Source organism: Xenopus laevis, chromosome 4L (assembly GCF_017654675.1).
Source record: "Xenopus laevis strain J_2021 chromosome 4L, Xenopus_laevis_v10.1, whole genome shotgun sequence".
Classification (NCBI taxonomy): domain Eukaryota; kingdom Metazoa; phylum Chordata; class Amphibia; order Anura; family Pipidae; genus Xenopus; species Xenopus laevis.
Window position 1 is genome coordinate 65,253,792 of NC_054377.1, and position 21,625 is coordinate 65,275,416.

General features: G+C 36.6%; 1 protein-coding gene across 2 annotated transcripts in view; it reads right to left on the reverse strand.

Annotated features, from left to right (window-relative positions):
* Window positions 1–21,625, reverse strand: part of uri1.L (URI1 prefoldin-like chaperone L homeolog) — a 45,745-nt gene that overhangs the window by 19,350 nt on the left and 4,770 nt on the right. For both annotated transcript variants that reach the window (XM_041589329.1, NM_001093262.1), the window contains 3 exon segments: window positions 8,786–8,820; window positions 7,780–7,858; window positions 7,098–7,233 (listed from right to left, as the gene is read on the reverse strand). In XM_041589329.1, the coding sequence (XP_041445263.1) occupies window positions 7,098–7,233; window positions 7,780–7,858; window positions 8,786–8,820 (250 nt within the window).

Consider the following 21,625-nt stretch of genomic DNA (forward strand, 5'->3'; position numbering starts at 1 on the left):
GAGTGCAGATGACTCTTGTATTTGACTATATGTATTTTGTGGTCACAGCCTCATTGCACCCCCGCCTAATGGTTTTAAAAAATAGTGGTGAGCACAACTTTCCCTTGTTTGTTATAGTTTATACAGGAGCAGCGACCAGCTCCATGTTGTAGCTCCCACCCTTCCCAGCTATAGTCAGGTGATCCCACTGGTGTCTAATAAAAGGGCAGCCAAGTATGGAGGTTTACTTTGAAAGCAGCAAGTTAAGTTGCAGGTAATACCTAGTCCCTTTGTAAAATGTATAATGAAGTAATAGAATTCTTAATGAATCAGATAAAATTGAGCATAGGACTGGCCAGATATGGGATGACTTTGACGTAGTTGGCCAGCTTAAATATATTGCAATATATGGACAAACAATCCCTGTTTTTTTTAAAGGGTAAGGCATTTTTTAGTAGCAGTATGCACAAAATGTCGCTGTCTTAAATATATTGATAATGGGTTGAGTGCAGAGGACTCTTGTATTTGACTATATATATATATATATATATATATATATATATATATATATATATATATATATATATATATATATATATATATATATACACACAGTGGCGGAACTACCGGGGGAGCAGGGGTGTGTATGGAGGGGGACGGGGCCCGGCTGCACGTCACGCACCAGGGCCCGCCCCCCTCTAGTTACGGCACTGTATATATATATGTGTATATATATATATATATATATATATATATATATATATATATATATATATATATATATATATATATATATAGTCCAACTGTACCCGCACTCTTACTCGATTGTTTCGATGTCGGGTGCTTGGTCAAAGAAGTATAATATACAATTCAAATATGGACCAGCACTCCAATAATCTTCAAGCAAAAATGTGTTTATTGAGTCATCACTCGTGAAACCAACGTTTCGGCCCGCATTGGGGCCTAAAATACAAGTGATTGTGTTCTGATATATGTACCCACTTTTTTGGGTTTTATGACGTCATCTTGGCACCTTTTTTGAAAGGAAATGAGGGTATATAAAAGACATTTTACAGAAAATAAAAATAAACTAGGCAATACCACTTTTAGGTGATTTATTAATGAGTAAAAGGATCCTAAGTCCCATCGATAGCATACTAAATCTTTGAAAACTTTAAAATGTATCTGCTAATTTTAATGATTTCTTTGGATGTAATAAGAGTAACTTAACATGTTTGTCCTAGGAACAGTATACCGTTTCTTTTCCTTAGGTTTATTAACCATACAGAATGTGACTTTTTGTTGATTTTCATGCATGTCTTATATATCAATCAATCAATGGAGGACATGCTTGTGATCCCTTATTACAATAATCCTGGTAATTTGCTCTATCATGATTTTTTTTTTTTCATCCTTGCTACTCTCTAGATGATTTCTTTTCTTATGCTAAATAGTTGAGAACATTTTTTGCCAGGATATTTATGCTGCAACGCTGCTTGTTATTTCTATTTATGGAGAATAAACTCAAAGTCTTTAAAGAACTTTAATGGCTTAATATGTTCAATGGATCTTTAGAAAGTTTTGGAAGGCAGTGCAGTAAAACAGAAAGGATGCAATTATGGCCTTTTTATCATGAGACAAAAATGACAGTGCCATGGTTGTAACAAATGTCTTCCAGACAGACCTGTGAATACCAGGGGATGTGATGTGGAAGACAAAGGAAGTTACTAGTCCATGCTTCAAAAGTTGACTGGTATCATGCCAAGAAAATTTTAGACCATTTATACTACAAATAACTAAAAGTAGAGTATGCATAGTCAGACCTCAAAGACACACGTGCTAAATCATTCTAAGTGAAAGCAGTGATCTGGATCAAGTAGACTATACTTTTTTAAATAGTAAACATAACCTCCTACTTAAACCCCCCCCCCCATAGGATCTATTTCCCATACCATTTACTGTAATTGAGCTGACTGTTTTGAAAATTGTTCGAATGTTTTATATTTGATGTCGTAATCACTGTATTATCTACTTTATGGAAACATATACAAATATTTCTTGTGATTTTACTTTATCGCTTACAATAAAAACAAGTTACAAAAAAAAATAGTAAACATAAATAAAATCTATATTCATTAAAATGTATGTTTTCCACATAAGTACAGCAAGGTACTGGGGAATGACCTATGTATACTACATACAATGAAAGTTACTTGGACAAACAGCAGTTGACTCTGATGCCATTGCCAGGTAGGAAACCCTTGACAAAGTAAAGTTTATATAACAAGATTTCTGAGAAGTATGAACTGACAAGCGTCCGTCACTCAGACAGCAGTGGTCTTGTCCAAACGGCAAATTATTATGTATAAAGACTAAACTTTATTAATACATTTAAATGTTCCACTCATCATTACTAAACTGCATGTATTATTGAATATTTTGTTATACACCTGTTGTGTAATATAACTCTGGATTTGGATTGACAGAATGTTAAAAAAAAAAAAAAGATTAATTAAGATTAACTGTAAGATTCATCTTACACAAAAGCACTGGTTACATGGTCACAGAAGTTTATACAATAGTATAAGTTTATTTAACAGTACACCCATTGCATTAGCTTGCCTATTTCTGGCCCACTTTAGTTTCTTTTTAGCCCACAAGAATAACAAACATTTTCTAATTTGGTAAGAACTGGTAACATCCCAAAAATAAATATAGGTATGGGACCTGTTTTTTAGAATGTACCCCCGCCTAATGGTTTTAAAAAATAGTGGTGAGCACAACTTTCCCTTGTTTGTTATAGTTATACAGGAGCAGTGACCAGCTCCATGTTGTAGCTCCCACCCTTTCCAGCTATAGTCAGGTGATCCCACTGGTGTCTAATAAAAGGGCAGCCAAGTTTGGGAGTTTTACTTTGAAAGCAGCTAGTAAGTTGCAGGTAAAACTTAGTTAGTCCCTTTGTAAAATGTATAATTAAGCAATTGAATTCTTAATGAATCAGATGAAAATTAAGCGTAGGACTGGCCAGATATGGGATGACTTTGACGTAGTTGGCCAGCTTAAATATATTGCAATATATGGACAAACAATCCCTGTTTTGTTTAAAGGGTAAGGCATTTTTTAGTAGCAGTATGCACAAAATGTCGCTGTTTAAATATATTGATAATGGGTTGAGTGCAGAGGACCTCTTGTAGTTGACCTGGTTTTTAGAATGCTCTGAACCTGGGGTTTTCTGGATAACGTATCTTTCCTTAATTCAGATCTTCATACCTTAAGTCTACTAGAAAATCATGTAAACATTAAATAAGCCCAATAACATGGTTTTGTTTCCAATATGGATTAATTATATATTGGTTTAGATCAAGTACAAGGTACTGTTTTAATATTACAGAGAAAAAGGAATTTTTTAGGGAAAAAAAGGCCAAATAGCCAGGTGCAAAAATTATAAAAAGGAGGGTACTGAGGTAAAAAAATGATGAGTTTCAGCACCATTCGTTAAAAAAACAAATTCAAAACAATAAATACATGAAAAAAATGTAAAAGTAAAAGAGAGGGATGGGAGATGACTATGGTGGAGAATGCTAAAACCAGAAGGGGAGTAATCCAAGTAAGTCCATTAAAATATGGATTGGCCCCCTGGTACAAGCATATTTATAGCAATATCAAATCATAATCAGGTATGACCTGGGATATGAAAGAGCAGTCATGCAAAAAGGAAAAATACATTAAGTCCTAAGTTGGAAATGTAAGGGGCCCAATGTTCCTAGATTTTTAAAAATGTTCATGTGAATACTGTTTTAAGGTGACCATAAATGCACAGATGCAAGTATGGTGGCAAACAAGGCAAACAATATCAGCAAAAGACTTGGATAGTGGTTGTCTCGAGGATCGGCCAAGACAAAAATTTTTGATCAGGTTCATTTCAAGGCGTCTGAAAATCAGCAAGGGATATTGCTAAATCGTCAGATAAAGGTAGTATTCTATTGTTTATAAATGTTTATCTGACATTCAGCTCTTATTATAACGTGTATGGTCACCTTAACTTTTTGCTGATCATAATAGAAGTAAAAAAAGTCTTCATGAGGGGGACAGTAATAGGTCAGATTTGCCAATCACTACCCAGAGATCTTTTCTCAAATGAACATGAGTACTTGCACTGCAGTGTTCAGTCATCTGTTTTACCGTTATCTGGCCAAATCTGTGGATCTCAACTATAGGATCAGATTTAAACTAATCAATCACTGATAATTTATACTGTGTAAGAAAGTCATACATTAAGCTCATGCAGCCACAGAGAAGTAAGTACGGTTCCATAAATGTCTAGGAAATTCTTTAACAGCATTTTTAATGTTCTTGGGCTGAAGCAGCCATTTGCTATTTTATATATACAGTCAAAATGTATTCAGTGTATTCAGTTGTAAATAAGGTTGAGTCGCCCTACAATAGAACAGATAGCTGTAAACAGGACAGATAAACATTCACTCAAATTTCACCATAACTGACATTGAAGTATGTACCTCTATTGAGTTTAAAGTTATTTTTCCACTGTTTATTAATCAGTTACTTTCAGTCATTTTCAACCATTATTATTGTGCCAAAGACAACATGTTTCAAGCCCTTTGTTTTTGTTGTATATGCCTCCCAAATGGCTGCATGGTATACAGTAGAATTCCTTCAAGGTAATTCATTATATAATGCAGAAAAACAAATACATGACATACTATTGATGTAGATTTGTGAAATTTAGCATTGCTCTCGTTCTATTTAAGACATTAGCGGAGCAATTTGCAGTATAAAGAGAAATAAACTGTATATTCCCCAGTGGCAGTTTTATAAATTCTAAGAAGCATTCACTTCTAAATTTAAGCATTCAGAAGTTTGATTAACATCCTGCCTATTCCACAGGGAAAAAATAATGCATGAAGGAATACAGTGAGTTTGTAGTATAATTTCAAGTACCTGCAACGTTGCTTTGCACAGGGTAACAGCACACAAGGAATTCAGTCATCCGTATGAAAAGTAAAGTAAAATAGCCTTATCCTAGCTAGTCATATTCATGTGATTACAGCATTTGACTGGCTGGCAGAAGGCTATTTCAATTATTTTAAATATATGTGGCAAACAAAAACTGGTTGTCATAATGTACAGGTAATGTACAAGTTTGCAGCTGCAAGTTATTCTATGGATTCTCTAGGATGTATCTTGGCATACCTGAGGCTAGGTTAATTTATTTGAGTACATGGCAGACATACTAGCCTAAGTATAGACTAACAATGAATGCCATACAATGTACAAAAATACATTGCTCAGGATGGAGGCACTGATTTGAAATTGTTAATATACATTATATGATTTAATTGTAAAATACTGCATTACAATATACAAAAGTCATGAATAACCTATAAAACACAACAGAAAATTGCCAGCAAACCATAAACCACCATTTTATATTTTTGAGGAAAAAATCATTTTAAATTGTCTTTTTCATTTAAAATTCTTCAAGTACTTAAGTATTAAAACATGGAAGCACTTTTTGATAACATTCTTTAAGATAGCTATACAGGGCCCAGTTAAGCTTTTTGGGGACCTCAACACATTAACTGATCTGGTTCTTCATCACTTTCTTTACTAACCTTGTTTGTTGTTGTGTTGCCAAAATCTCCTCATGTAATAATCTATGAGACATTTTGGGGCAGATGTATGAAGGGTCGAATATCGAGGGTTAATTAACCCTCGATATTCGACTAGGAACTAAAATCGTTCGACTTCGAATATCGAAGTCGAACGATTTAGCGCAAATCCTGCGATCGAACGATCGAAGGATTATTCCTTCGATCAAACGATTAAATCCTTCGAATCGAACGATTCGAAGGATTTTAATCCAACAATCGAAGGAATATCCTTCGATCAAAAAATCTCAGGCAAGCCTATGGGGACCTTCCCCATAGGCTAACATTGACTTCGGCAGCTTTTAGCTGCCGAAGTAGGGGGTCGAAGTTTTTCTTAAAGAGACAGTACTTCGACTATCGAATGGTCGAATAGTCGAACGATTTTTAGTTCGAATCGTTCGATTCGTAGTCGAAGGTCGAAGTAGCCCATTCGATGGTCGAAGTAGCCCAAAAAACACTTCGAAATTCGAAGTTTTTTTACTTCGAATCCTTCACTCGAGCTTCATGAATCGGCCCCTTTGTGTGTTCTGCTTTAGTTTACTTCTAGAACAAAGAGTAGTAGGTCCCTTACTTAAAGAGGTTCTTCACCTTCCAAACACTTTTTTCAGTTCAATTGTAAATCATTCCCACAGCGTGGGTTAGACTGAACGCTGGTGATTTCTTTCTGTGCGTCATATACAAATTGTAGCCAAATATTACCTTTAGCTGCCAATCAGCCTTTAAAACAGCCTCTGAGTTAAGGGTAAGTGCACTGTTGGTCTTACTACTCACACACTGTTTGCAGGGGGACTTGATTTTAAATGCAGTACAAATTTAGAATACTAACGTATAATGTAGGACATAAAAATGAGGAGCCTTGACATGGCACGTGAGCTTACATATTTTGGTCAACGTGAGGTACTAACACCTCATTTTTTGTAATAATTATTTTTAAAGGCAAACCATGTGTTGACAATTTTTCTCTTTGTGTGCTTGATACTTCTTTTTTTAGCCATCTTGATGGTCATTTTTCCCCTCAAGAAAATAATCTTTATGTAGGTAGAAACCCCGCCCTTTATAACACTGTCCAGTCTCCTGAGTTTTACTGCTCAGTCATTAAACTCATCCAAACTGGTTTCTGTCTTACCCAAATATCAGTTAACCCATTTTGATAAAAAGCTTCCTACAATTCATTGGCTTAACTTATTAATATTGCTATGCCTGTAGTTTTTATAAAATATTTAATATAGTTCAAATGGATTGTATTTTTCCTATATCCTTCTCTTCCCATCCTTCCTCTGAAATAAGCAGAGGTAGTTTGAAAGGAGGTCATGTACCAATATTTCTCCTACATTGTTACCCAGCAAAATAGCTAAGGAGCAGAAAAAGAAAAGAAAATACATGTAGCACAGAGAAACCATGCTAAATTGCTTATTTTGAAAAATACACACAATACTTTAAAATACATACGTTTTTTCCTGTGGTCAATGAGGCCAACAGCTTCTTTAGCTGAGCACTTAGCAAACCAACTGTCCCCAAGCAAAACGGTAACTTCGTTCGTTTTGACAAGTTTTCCAGGCATAAAGGCAAGAGGGCCAAAAGGCACCTGTGAAAACAATGAAACATACCAAAAGAAGGTCAGGAGGAGTAACCTATTACAAATTTAATATGAACATCAAATACAATAAACAAAATAAAAATGATGTGTAACACATGATTTTTATTTTACTCTGGTGGAGTAATTCATCTCAGTCCCCTTTTGATGACCCCAGAGAGAAGTGCAAGAAATGGAGGGGAGAGAACACTTCTTCTCTGGATCATGCACAGGCCATACCCATGCTTAGCACCTGCAAGAAGGCCTTTGCCGGCGCTCCAAATCTTCTACATCTTAATGAGAAGGCAGGAGAGGGGATGCCTACCTGCCTACTCTGTCAACCCCTTATGAATACAACAAAAGTAGATCTGTATTCATGGGGGTGGTCCAAGGTTTCTGTGATTTGAAACGGTGCACAGCAAAAAGCAAGGAAGGCAGGGTTCAAAATGCAAATAAATGGCAGATTAAGCAATTTTTTTTTGGAGTTTGCAAACTGCCTTCCATGTTGTAAATAAAACGTAACTAATAATAAACCAGGGAGAAAATATATTTACTTACCATGATTTCATACGTCAGCTTGTCTGGCAACGTGCGTAGCCTCTCCTGAAGTGATTCATAGTCGCTTTCAACCTTCCTCCTGAATAATTATAAAAAAGGATGCGTTTTTTGGGGTCAACATTAACATAATTAAATCATATTTAATCATCCAGATTAAGACATCAAGCTAGGCAATATGTACAGGATCCATGCATACACCCTTTTATTGTACAGACCTGATGAATATGTTAATGTTTTATAAATGTGTCAATAGCCATACTATAATAAAAATAATAATTTCAGTCCATTTCCAGGTGACAAGTATTATTATCTGTGCATATGTGGTTTCATACATACATGTACTTGTAACTAGCACTTTCGTGTGAATATCCTACAGTGTAATGGATGTTGATTTCAGGTCTTTTAGGGACTGCCACTTTTTAAGTAACGATTGTCTGACACAGGTGAACTCAATTCCAGGTCATTACAGTCTTAATCAATGGGGAGGATTCCAATTATTATAGGCAGTCCACAGAACTATAAATTACAAGGCGGACAAACCTCCTGGAATCTCTACTTGTGCCGCTACCTAAAAAGTTAAAATTCTGAATTAAAAAAATATGTTTTCATATAGGACCTCTGACCACTGTGATCAATTTTGTGATTCCATAGTAGCAGCAATTCTTTCTTAATAACAAATCCAAGCCTTGAAAATATCACACACTTGTGTATAGGCAAAGGTAGCTTTTTAACTTTTAGAATTAAAAGTGCTTATTACTGCAATGGAGGAAGGGTGGGGAGAACTTCAATATAAATATTACGAAAAAATAAAACTGGTCTCATCAAGTCTGTGTTCATGTGCTAATAATAGAGCAAACCTACTTCTGAACTATGTAAACAAAACATCAGTTAATGTGTGGGGAAACATTTTTACAGTAAGAAAATATTTTTACACCCCCTTCAGTAAAGGCACACATAAAATAACATAGAATAGGCATTTTGGGTTTTATCTCTATTTTGCTCTTACCAGTGCTGGATTGTTTCCTGGCAGCTGCTGACCACCTGTCATCAAAAAAAAAAAAAAAAGATAACCACTTAAAATGGAGCAAAAGACAACAGTATCAATACACTAGAAGCGTGAACACAAGCTTATAGATTCCAAAATTCCCTGTTACACATTTGTATTTGTCAAAGCAATGGCTGGCTAATGTTAGTTTTGAAGCAGAATACTTTATCAAATCCTTCTAATGCACCAAGATAACAACACAAAACAATGTCATCTCTCACTGATTCATATTTTAGCATGCCACCTCGGCTCTGTGATATGAATGGTCAGGAATTTATTCTAAAGCCTTAGATCCTTTTTATTACAATGTACAAAGGCAATAAAAAAATAAAACCAGAAAGCTCACAAGACAGGAATGGCTGTCTCCCATAGTCTCCATTTTATCCAAATAATCCATATTTTAAAAAATTATTTTCTTTTGCTCTGTAAATAAAACAGTACATTGTACTTGATTCAAACTAAGATATAATTAAACCTTATTGGAAGCAAAACCAGGTGTGTTTCTGTGTGTGTTTCTGTGTGTGTTTGTGTGTGTGTTTCTGTGTGTGTGTTTCTGTGTGTGTGTGTTTGTGTGTGTTTCTGTGTGTGTGTGTGTGTGTTTCTGTGTGTGTGTGTGTGTTTCTGTGTGTGTGTGTGTGTTTCTGTGTGTGTGTGTGTGTGTGTGTGTGTGTGTGTGTGATGTAACTGTACAATATAATATCATATTGCAATTATTATTGTAATATAATAATGGGTCAGTAAATAATGCTTGCTACAGAACATATATTATTATTAAATATTCTCTTATTGCCTAGACAAATGCAAAAATAAAAAAATTTAAAAAAAGAACAAAACCCAAAACAAATATCAAGGTATAATGCTACCCCGCTAACAATATTCAAAAGTCCATTGTTACTTTCTGACTGCATGCCCCTCTCTACACATCACAGAAATAATATATGAAACATGTACTAAAATCTATAATAAAACTAAGGTAACATCCGCTTCAAACTTATGCTTGTCCATGCATGATGTGAGCCAGAAGCCTTGAAAACTGTAAGAGCAGAGTGTTCATTAACCTCAGCATGATAATCCTTTCATGGCTGCATATTAACTAGTTACATATTCATAATCATTTACATTATTTAAAGGGTCGTCTATGAGATTTGCTAGACTATATCCATTAACTACAGCGATAAAGGTTACAGAAGATATTTTACTTAATGTTTCCAAGAAGCTACTTTAATTAGCAAATATGTAAATTAAGCATATTTTTTTGACAGATAGGGCGAATGACAGCAGTTCATATGTTCTTTCTATAAGCAATATTCATACAAATAAAACTCGCCTCCAAGTAATATACTATTACAGTTTTAATAAGAAAGGCATAAGACACTAACGCATCTTTAAGTTCTGTGATTTTTCTACCTCAATGAACCAAGACTTGCATATTCTGCCTGGGTTTCAGAATCTGATCGCCATTGAATGTCCTGGCCTTTTGGAAGGATAAGTACAATCATTTTCTCTTAATGCCTCTAGTCTAATGACCAATACATTTGTATGAACATATTCTCCCCATATCAATGCCCCCATATACAATGGTTTGCTTAAAAAGCCATAAAAGCTAAAAGAAACAGCTCAAGTAGAGAACAATGAGCAAAACAATTGTAAATAAGGTCATATTGATATATTGGAGTAGAAAAGGCCCCTCTGTGAATTGCTCTCTCTAAAGCAGTCCATGGTTATAGGTAACACTATAACACGAGAGGAGTGTAGGCCGAGTGTGGTATTCTATAGCTGGCCATAGAAATCCTATTTTGATCAGTTTGCCTGATACAAAATACTATTCAACCATCTGGGCATGTAAGTTAGCTCTCGGGTTTAAAAGGCAGTTATTAGCTTGTGTAACTTTTTTGCTCTATATTTTCATTTAAAGGACCCTACATGAAATGTAGTTTGTAATCCTATGTATATTGGGTAAAATAAAACTTTTGAGAAGACTGGTGGAATTCAGATTTAGGATGAACTCGTAAATATGTGGGAAATTCAATACTGTATTTTTTTTGAGTTGTTTGTAAAAACCACAAATGACGAGTTTGAAGTAGCGAAGACAATTATGTCTTTTTAAAAACTCAGCAGTATCTGTACTTATACATGAATATGGTTTTCTGGGGGCAACATCCTGTTAGGGACTTTTTAAGGACTTTTGTATGCATTTGGGAGTCTCTATGTGGCACATTTTGCAATATTCGGCAGATTGGTTCCGAAAGGATCATGGCATTCATTCTAATGACTTGAATGCAGCAAACGTAAGAAAGTGTCCACCTCAACATTGTGGAGAAGGATCAGGAAAGCAGAACAGAAACATGGTCATGCAGAAGTTCTAGAATACAAATTCTCAGAGCTTAAATGCAACAGCTAAGAATGGAGGAGGTAGCTATTTCATTTAGGAGTGTTTAGTAGACATAGGGGGTTATTTATCAAAGGTCAAATGTTAGTGAGTTTTTATATCTGGAATGAACTCACAACTCGAATGGTTTCTTTTTAAGAAAAAAACTTGACTGGAAAAAACTCGATTCTGTGAGTTTGGGTTGTGAAAGTTTTAAGGCAAAATGCTCAGATAAAACTCGAACATCATGCAGGCTATTAACATCTTCAAATGGTTCAAGGGACCTCTGCCATTAACTCCTACATGACCTCAACAGGTTTTGGATTTTTTTTGTGTATTTTCGGATTTGAACTATTTCCAGGGTCGGGGAATAATAAATCTTGAAAAAATTCGGTTTTTTTAACCTGAAAATGTGAGTTTTGACCAAAAAAATTACCTCAAAAACTTGAATTAATGTGGAAAACACAACTCAACATTAATAAATAACCCCTATAAAGCTGCAGACCTGCTAAGATGCCTTTTTTTTACCTTCCATCATCCGATGGCCAATTCTCAACTCCTCATGTGTATCTTTTTACTCCATTTCACCATTCACTATAGTGTAATAAAGCCCCTAGACTTGTCATCGCCACAACGGTTTAATTATGACATTCCCACTTGCTTGTCATTTCAGTGCAGAAGCACAGCTCAATTAATGGTTGCATTATTCTTGTCTACTAGTTTACTTGTAACAAGCAGCTAGTAAGGAAAGAGAACATTTTTAAGCTAAAGTGCTAACTAGGCAGTGATGTCTACATTAAAACTTAAGTACAGCACATGCTAACATATATAACCGATTCTGCCCTGGAGAGTTTGCTGGTGGCCATATGCTGCCATCATTTAACCTGATCATGCTGGGGAGTGCCCTTGCAAATCAGCTTGGCACGATCACCTACTATAGGAATACAGTTTTCCTCTATATATCCTAACCCTCCAGTTCCAAAAGTAGGAATTGAGCCTTAGTAAATAAATGTGAAGCAACTTGTAATTCACTGGGACCCAAGTTTCCCTTCTGAAGCAGCTTTTAACGCACCCTTAATGGTGATGTTTCTTAGAACATTTTTCAAAAGGACCTATGGTTTTGTCAATATAACATTTACAGCATGGGCATTTCAGTAGAAACCCTTGTTTATAAATATTTGTTTTTACTGCCTTACATTACCGATTTCTAAAGTACCTCTAGCTTATGCAGATAATGTGGACAGAAATGTCTGTCATTATCCTTAAGGTTACACTTGCTACACTATTTGTGGTACAAGACTTACAATGTCATTTTAGTTGTTAATTTACAATTTACCTTTGCACTGTAAATATAGTTTAGTAACTATTATCTGCCTTTTCTATCTGCACCACTAGAGGGCAGTAAATTAAATGCTTCCAACTCATACAAAACAAAAGACTATTTGCATGTTTTATTAGAAACTTCTGCAAAAGATATTAAAGGTATTAAAAGGTATTAAATCCATTCTCGCATATGAAGCTCACTTATATTGTGCTTTTTTCAAATGATCAGTAAGACATTATGGTATGTAGCATGCTGCTGACTATTAGGGATGCACCGAATCCACTATTTTGGATTCGGCCGAACCCCCGAATCCTTCGCGAAAGGTTCGGCCGAATACCGAACCGAATCCGAACCCTAATTTGCATATGCAAATTAGGGGTTGGAAGGGGAAAACATTTTTTACCTCCTTGTTTTGTGACAAAAAGTAACGCGATTTCCCTCCCCACCCCTAATTTACATATGCAAATCAGGATTTGGTTCGGCCAGGCAGAAGGATTCAGCCGAAACCGAATCCTGCTGAAAAAGGCTGAATCCTGGCTGAATCCTGGATTCAGTGCATCCCTTCTTACTATATGGAATAGCAAAACATTGAAAAGTACGATTATATTTTTACAGAGCTGATAGGAACAAAATCAGATCACTAACGAGCACCAGTATACAGATTCAGGAGAATTACACTTGAAGTTTCATAACAAAATATATTTTACATGTGGAACACAGATCTGTATTCAGCTCTAAACCTAAATGCACATTACAAATTGTACCCAGTCCACCTTCCATTATATTCACCAGTGCTAAATTATGTTCCATCTAAATTGTTTTTGCCTTGTGTGCATTTTAAAGGCATGTATGCTGTATACTGAGTATTTCTAAAAACAATCCTTTGTATGCACCATCATTTGGAGGGGCCATTGCTATTGAGGGTAATAAAATGCAAGGCCACCATTTTCTTCCACTTCACAATAATTTATTACCCTCCTGAACCAATATCACATTTTTTTATCTCCATCAATTTCATTCATCAGTTATACCTTCTATTCCTGGAGATTTGCCGTAATCCAACAATACATATATAGGATCCATTATCCGGAAACTAATTATCCAAAAAGATCAGAACTACTGAAATGCCGTCTTGTATAGAGTCCATTTTAATTAAATAATCCAGAATGTTCGAGACCTGGGGTTTTCCGGATAATGGATTTTACTGTAATTTGGATCTTCATACCTTAAGTCTACTAGAAAATCATTTAAACATTAAATAACCCCAATAGGCTGGTTTTGCTTCCAATAAGGACTGATTATATCTTAGTTTGGATTAAGTTCAAGGTACTACTTTATTATTACACAGAAATAGGAAATAGTTTTTTTAAATTTTGGATTATTTTGATTAAAACAGAGTCTATGAGAGATGGCCTTTTCCGTAATTCGGAGCTTTCTGGAAAACAAATTTCCAGATAATGGATCCCTTACCTGTAGTTCCAACTATATATTGAAAACTGCATTAGGTTGTGCTTTGTCAACTTTATTTATAGGCATGAGGGGTCTTTTTCATAATGTGGAGCAAACTACTTATAGGGATTAAAATGGCTAAAACTCAGTAGAATTGTTTTAAAATCAATAAGGACACATGCTGGATAGGTTAACATCAATTGATGTCTAATCACACTGATGGAACAATTGCTTAAACAGGATTTAATGTCAAATAGGATTCCATATAATATATTTCCTCCTAGGACATACAATGGAGCACACAGACAAGGCAGTAGATGAGAGGCACATAGACATCCCCTGGAATGCCCACTAGTTTGCTATTCACTCAGATATGCAAGATAGGTAATAGAGGCACAAGCTCCATTGGGCTCTGTACCTTGTGGTTCACTCATGATCTAGGGCAAGGTGCAGAGCATAGCTTGACCAATCCCATAGGCAGAAGTGCTTTGTGGATGTGCCTTAAGAGGTGCTACTTTGTGGGTTGGTAAGTGAACCTCTTTGTGTTGGGTTACAGAAATAATCTCGGCTCTTTTATGAGAGTCTTACAAACTGTCTCCAGCAAAGGGCTTTTTAGATTAGTTTCAAGAAGCCCATTTACCATTTCTTTTTTGGGTCTGAATGAGAACACTGATTACATGTTTTCATTTGCCGAGAAAATAAAATCTGTCCTGGTAATGATGCATTAGCATTTCTCAAGCAATGTCTAAATCTAATCTGTAAATTAATTTTATCTTCTGTATGATATGCTGAAGGTGAAGTAGCTCAAGTAGAATAATTAAAATGTCTCTTCAACTTGGGCCTCTGGAAATAGAATTAGGCACTATTTGTTTTTACCTTGCAAGAAAAATAAATATTGTTTTCCCCTAGGAAAGGAGATGCTAAGAATTTCCCCTCACCAAAAAGGGCCAGTGGAGAACTGTATAGATTATTTGAAAAACAAAAACAAAACACATAGAAAATTTAACTGGCATAAAAAAGATTTTAACTATTTAAAGGTATACTGTCATGGGAAAACATGTTTTTTTTTCAAAATGCATCAGTTAATAGTGCTACTCTAGCAGACTTCTGCACTGAAATCCATTTCTCAAAAGAGCAAGCAGATTTTTTTTTATATTCAATTTTGAAATCTGACATGGGGCTAGACATATTGTCAGTTTCCCAGCTGCCCCCAGTCATGTGACTTGTGCCTGCACTTTAGGATGGAACTACTTTCTGGTAGGCTATTATTTCCTACTTAATGTAACGGATTCAGTCTCAGTGGGACTTGGCTTTTACTATTGAGTGTTGTTCCTAGATCTACCAGGCAGCTGTTATCTTGTGTTAGGGAGCTGCTATCTGGTTACCTTCGCATTGTTCTTTTGTTAGGCTGCTGGGGGGGAGGTGGTGACACCACTCCAACTTGCAGTACAGCATTAAAGGGTGACTGAAGTTTATCAGAGCACAAGTCGCATGACTTTGGGCAGCTGAGAAACGGACAATTTGTCTAGCCCTATGTCAGATTTCAAAATTGAATATAAAAAAAATCTGTTTGCTCTTTTGAAAAATGGATTCCAGTGCAGAAGTCTGCTGGAGCAGCATTATTAACTGATGCGTTTTGAAAAAAACATGTTTTCCCACGAAAGCATCTCTTTAAAACAATTTCATGAAAGAAAACAAACCACTGCATTGTTTGCCTTTTGCAAGTATAAAATATCTCCCAAGATCTGTAAAGCGTATGTTTAATTGTAGGTGAATTCCACTGCCTCTAGGAAATGACAGTAATTTCAAATATTAAACTGCTTTGCAGCAAGGCTACAAAAAAATCCAATCACCAGTTGCTAGAAACCAGGTGGGAGCTATCCATTTGGAATAACACAAGTCCACAGCTCAGAGGGGTTTCAATACACACTGGGAATTTGCAGCATGATGCTGAGGAGAGTTACATCCAAGTATTCAATTTGTGAGGTATTATTACAGGTATGGGATCCATTATCCGGAAACTCATAATCCAGAATGCTCTGAAATACAGAAAGGCCATCTCCCATAGACTCTATTTTATCCAAATGTTTAAAAATTATTTCCTATTTCTTTGTAATAATAAAGCAGTACCTTGTACTTGACCCAGACTTAGATACAATTAATCCTTATTGGAAGCAAAACCAGCCTTTTGGGTTTAATAATGTTTACATGATTTTCTGGTAAACTTAAAGAATGAAGATCCAAATTACAGAAAGATTTGGAAAACCTCAGGTCCCAAGCATTCTGGATAACAGGTCCCATACCTGTATAATTATTATTAACATGTATTTGTAGAGTGCCAATATATTGCTCAGCACTGATATCATTCAGGCTTTTATTCCTACAGTATACAATGAACTATGTAACCACTAATGTAAAATATAATGATATTAGAACTCCCTGAGGCGTTCAATGACAATATGGCAATGCAAAAAGGTCACAGGCCTCAGTCCTTTTATACAGGACATTAAATTGCAGTTAAGCTACAACCAATACTGTATTTGTGGGCACAATTTCTCCTTTTGGTCTTGAAATCAAATGGTTAAAGAGAGTATTATTACCTTATTTCCACTCCCTCCAACAAAGTCATTAGACAAGTATATCTTCTGTGCCGTTTTGTAGTTTAACACTTTCTTGTTCCTTCCTATTAACTTCCTACATCTGACTTTTGCATTTTAATATAAAGGCTCCAAAGTAAGCTTCACAAGGGTCAATTGTTTCATTCATCATTTACATGCAAATATATGCATGGTCCACCATAACAAGTGATAAGCCATTTAAAGTCATCAAAACCAGAGAGAGAGAGCAGAATATCCCTCCAATAAATGTATAAGTGCCTGCCAAGCCAACCCCAACCAAAGGAATGATTTTATAATTGCACCCACCTGAACTAGCTCCTTTTTAAACAGGCCTGAGCTTGAGAAAGGATTTTAAAGGGGTGGTTCACCTTCAAACAACTAGTTGTTTTCAGATAGATCACCAGAAATAACGACAATTTCCATTCATTTCTAGTTTTTATTTGTGACCATTTTCCTAATATTGAAGTGTTTAGTGTCCTTTTTCACCTTCTAAAGCAGCTATGGCGGGGAGGTCGCTGACCCCACAAACTGTTCTAAATTGATACATTTAATGGATACATTTCTTATCTCTGCCCCTGCTGAGCAGAATCTCTGGGTTTCATTACAGGCAGCTGTACACTTGATACAATAGTTGCTAATACTCCAGAGATGCTGCTGAGAAATGTATCAACTAAATGTTGCAAAATTGTAACAGTTCAGAGTCTGCGCCTGAATTACTGAGCTGCCAGACTCCAGAGACACAAACATTCAACTTTAAACTTAGATTTTGGAAAAACAGTAAAAAATAAATAATGGAAAGTAATTAAAAAAAACACCCATCCCAAATTCAATATAAAATACTGACCTGCAGGTATCGGGAAACTCACGCATATCTAGAAACATCTCTCTAAATACAACTGCAACAGTGCTCAGAAATAGTGATGTGAAGGGTCGAGAAAACCTTGACCCGCACATGCCCCGGCTTCCCCACTCCATTTATAGACCTGTGCAGCCCTGCGATGATGTCACAAAAGGTGCGGGGCAGGCACAAGCCTATAAAAGAGGAAGCCAGAAGATGGAAGCCAGCAGTCTAAGGTCGCAGGCAGAAGAGCGCAATCCGAACTCACCACGACACGCAAGAAGAGCAGCAAGGTCAGCCCAAACCTGTCCAACCCACGGGTCCCACCAGTATCGGGCTGGCCCGCACATCACTAGTCAAATGGTAACCTTTTCTGACCAACAAATGCCCCTTCTCAACACAGCCCTAAGTCTTAAAAACCTATCCCCCCCTATGATGCTGGAGAGGCAGACTAGAAAGGGCAAATATGTATGAAGAAGACACAAGAAGGAAGAACAATGCACAGAAGTTTGGCCCAGGATCCACCCTTAAAGGTTGCCAGTTGGGCCAGTACATCAATGTTAAGTCGAATATGATGACTCGCTCAATGTTCATAACACTATGATTTTATTTTCATTGTCTGTAGTGTGTCTATTAAATGCAATTGATCGCTGTTTTATTTATTTATTTATTTTAACTTTTAGGGTGTTGGGTTCCTTTGGTTACCATTCATTTCTGTCTTTATTTTGTACACCTTGGTTTGAATGTAGATGTCCTTATATACAAAGTCATCCTATTAACTTTGTTCATTTGTTCCTGTTCATGTTAAAGATCACTTCATCAGTAACATTTAATCACAAAATAAAGCACTGGGTATATTCAGATAAAGTTTCCAAATACCAGGTATGCTACCACCATCTCAAATAGGTATTGACACATTAGTGATGTGTGGGTCGCCTTAATCTGGACCCCCACCAAACCCTAACCAGGTGCCCCCCTTCACTTATATACCTGCGCCTACACCAACCCCACAGAAAGGGGTGGGGCCTGGCTGGCGCAAGCATATAAAAGAGTGCATGGAAGTGGCAGTGGGGCCGGTTGCCACAGCACCCACCCACACATAATGTGTGCAAGTCGGCCCAAACTTGCCCAATCTGCTGGCTTCAGGCCGGCTGCACATAACTAGAGGACATGTAACCCTGTATCTGCCAAGCAAGTCAGCCCAAACCTGCCCAACCCACTGGCTTCAGGCCCACCGCACATCACTAGAGGATATGTACTACCATTGGTTATCATTGGTTAATTCCTGAACCAGCAAGTGTATTTTTTTTTTGGTTGTAATATCGGTGTGTAGGCAGCCATCGTGGGCGATTTTACCTGGTCACGTGCTTTCAGAAAGAGCCGGCACTTTAGAATGGAACTGCTTTCTGGCAGACTGTTGTTTCTCCTACTCAATGTAACAATGTGTTGCAGTGGGACCTGGGGTTTACTATTGAGTGTTGTTCTTAGATCTACCAGGCAGCTGTTATCTTGTGTTAGGGAGCTGTTATCTGGTTACCTTCCCATTGTTTTGTTGTTAGGGCGGAGGGTGGTATCACTTCAACTTGCAGTACAGCAGTAAAGAGTGACTGAAGTTTGTCAGAGCACAAGTCACATGACTGGGACAGCTGGGAAATTGATATGTCTGTATATATGTCGGCAGCGCACACTACTATTTAAAATTATAGAAGCTTACAAAGCCATGTATGGCAGTGCGTAAGATAGATATAATTAGTTGCAACAACAAAAAGTTTTTAAAGATCTTATTTTCCGCACACTGTAGATAACTTCATGTAATATATTAATCAAAATTAATAAATCCTCAGAGATCCCAAAAATTTGGCCATGTGGAGGAGAGAAACGCTAAAATCTTTAAAAAAACTGATATGTCTAGCCCCATGTCAGATTTCAAAATTAAAATTAAAAAAACCTGTTTGGTCGTTTGAGAAACTGATTTTAGTGCAGAATTCGGCTGGAGCATCAATATTAACTGATGCATTTTAAAAACAAAAACATTTTTTCCCATGACAGTATCCCTTTAAGGAAGCAGAGTGCCAGCACTGAGTAGGAGGTTAAAGTAACATGTGGATAATAAATAAAAATGGGTACTTCCCGTCATTTTACATTTCCATATGCTTTAGTGGTGAAAAAAAATGTTGTGGCAGGACAAATTCCAGTATGTGTTTAAAGCAGGGGTCCCCAACCTTTTTCACCCATGAGCAACATTCAGATTTAAAAAAGAGTTGGGGAGCAACAGAAGCAAGGAAAATGTTCCTGGGTGGTGTCAAAAAAGGGCTGTGATTGCCTATTGGTAGCCCGTATGTGGACTGACAGCCTAAAGGAGACTCTGATTGGCAGTACATCTGGTTTTTAAGCAACCAAAACTTGCCTCCAAGCCTGGAATTTAAAAATAAGCACCTGCTTTGAGGCCACTGGGAGCAACATCCAAGGGGTTGGAGAGTAACATGTTGCTCGCGAGCTACTGGTTGGCGATCACTGGTTTAAAAGGCGATTATCCCATACAGTTACAGTGAAGTTAGGTAATAACTGCTGACATGGCTGGAGAGATTTTAATAGTGGTTGTTAATTTAAATGCAGATAACCACAACTTCTACTGAGAATCCGCTGTCCCACTGCTCCTCTTCTATGCTGTGCTGCAGGCATGACAGATTTTGGTGCGAAATGCAAAATCTCACATGAATTACTGCTGAAATGTGTAGGTTAACCCTTTTGTCCCCTCACTGATGTCAATAGTGACAGACTTGTGGTGGTTAAGAAGTGTGTTTCTACCAGAGAGAATATATGCAGGAGCTTGCAAAACTGTGAAACAGCAACTGCTGCCTATAGGCCAATCTAGTACAAATGGTCATTGTGGCAGTTTATTTCAAATTCAATGGTACTTGCATTTCCATTTAACAGTAAATAAAATGTTTGTATATAAATTAATAATGTAAATAATAACTTGCTTCAGGTGTGTAACTGAAATCTATTTGAAATGATGTGGAACTTGCCCAAACACAAGATGCACAAAAGGCATAACAGTATCCAGATTGGATGCCACTTAAAGGGTTATAATGAAATAATTGCAACATGAAACAAAGCTTTGAAGGATATCAGTTTTAATGGGAATTTGATCAAGAAGTTCAAATGGTGGTTTAGACAAAGTACAAAGCAATGTGTGATGTGGAACCACAAGTAAATTCCAGGGCAGGAACAATTCCTGGAAAAAAATGTTTTATGATCATAGAATCTTAGTAATGTTCACTATCATCAGCTTTGCTAAAATGGATTACAAAATAAAAAGTTACATCTGCAAAGTACCTAGAATATAAACACTCTTTTGACACTATTTAACACCAGAAACACAGAAATAGTTACTGAATTTACTAATCACGGAAGAGAAGGCTCACGAAATATGTAAGGAAAATGGTGCTGTACAATTTCGTTGAACAGGCCTGTTAAGGAGTAACTGGAGCTATGGTTGGAATTATGGAGTTGTATATGATGAGAGCCAAGTGAAAGCTCCTTATATTTGAAGAATACAGAGGATTGGCATGCATACGGTTTCAATTAACGGTTACTATATTGCAGTACAGTGTGGCTTTAGGCATAGTGTTGCCTGTTACATAACTGGAACAGTGCTGCACATTGGGGGCACATGCGTGGACTGTAGTATAGTGTTTGTTCTGAAAAGTATATTAGAAGCTACAGCCATAAGAATTAAGATACAGCAGTGTGACACAGCATTATTTGTTACACAACTTGCATTGTGTTGCACAGGAAGAAGAGTAACTGTACATAGGTCTGAAAACAGAGGTATGCAATTTAGTATGCAATTTAGTATGCAATTTTTCACCCCGGAACGCACAGTCATTGTAGTAATATACAGTATAGAATAACCAGAAAAAAAAGAACAAATAATAAAAAATGAAAACCAATTTCCAATAGTCTCAGAATATCACTCTCTACATCATACAAAAATTAGAATTAAAGGTGAACAATAAATTGTATTGGCCAACATACTGCATCTAAAGCTGGCCATAGACGCATTATGGCACTAATGCATGTATCATCTTAGCTATTTATATCTAGTAGCTATGAGCCAATTAAGCCTATTGCACACACTGAGCTCCGCTTTGGCTTCTCTCAGCCTTGCCCATTGTATACAGGTTCTAGGCTACTCACA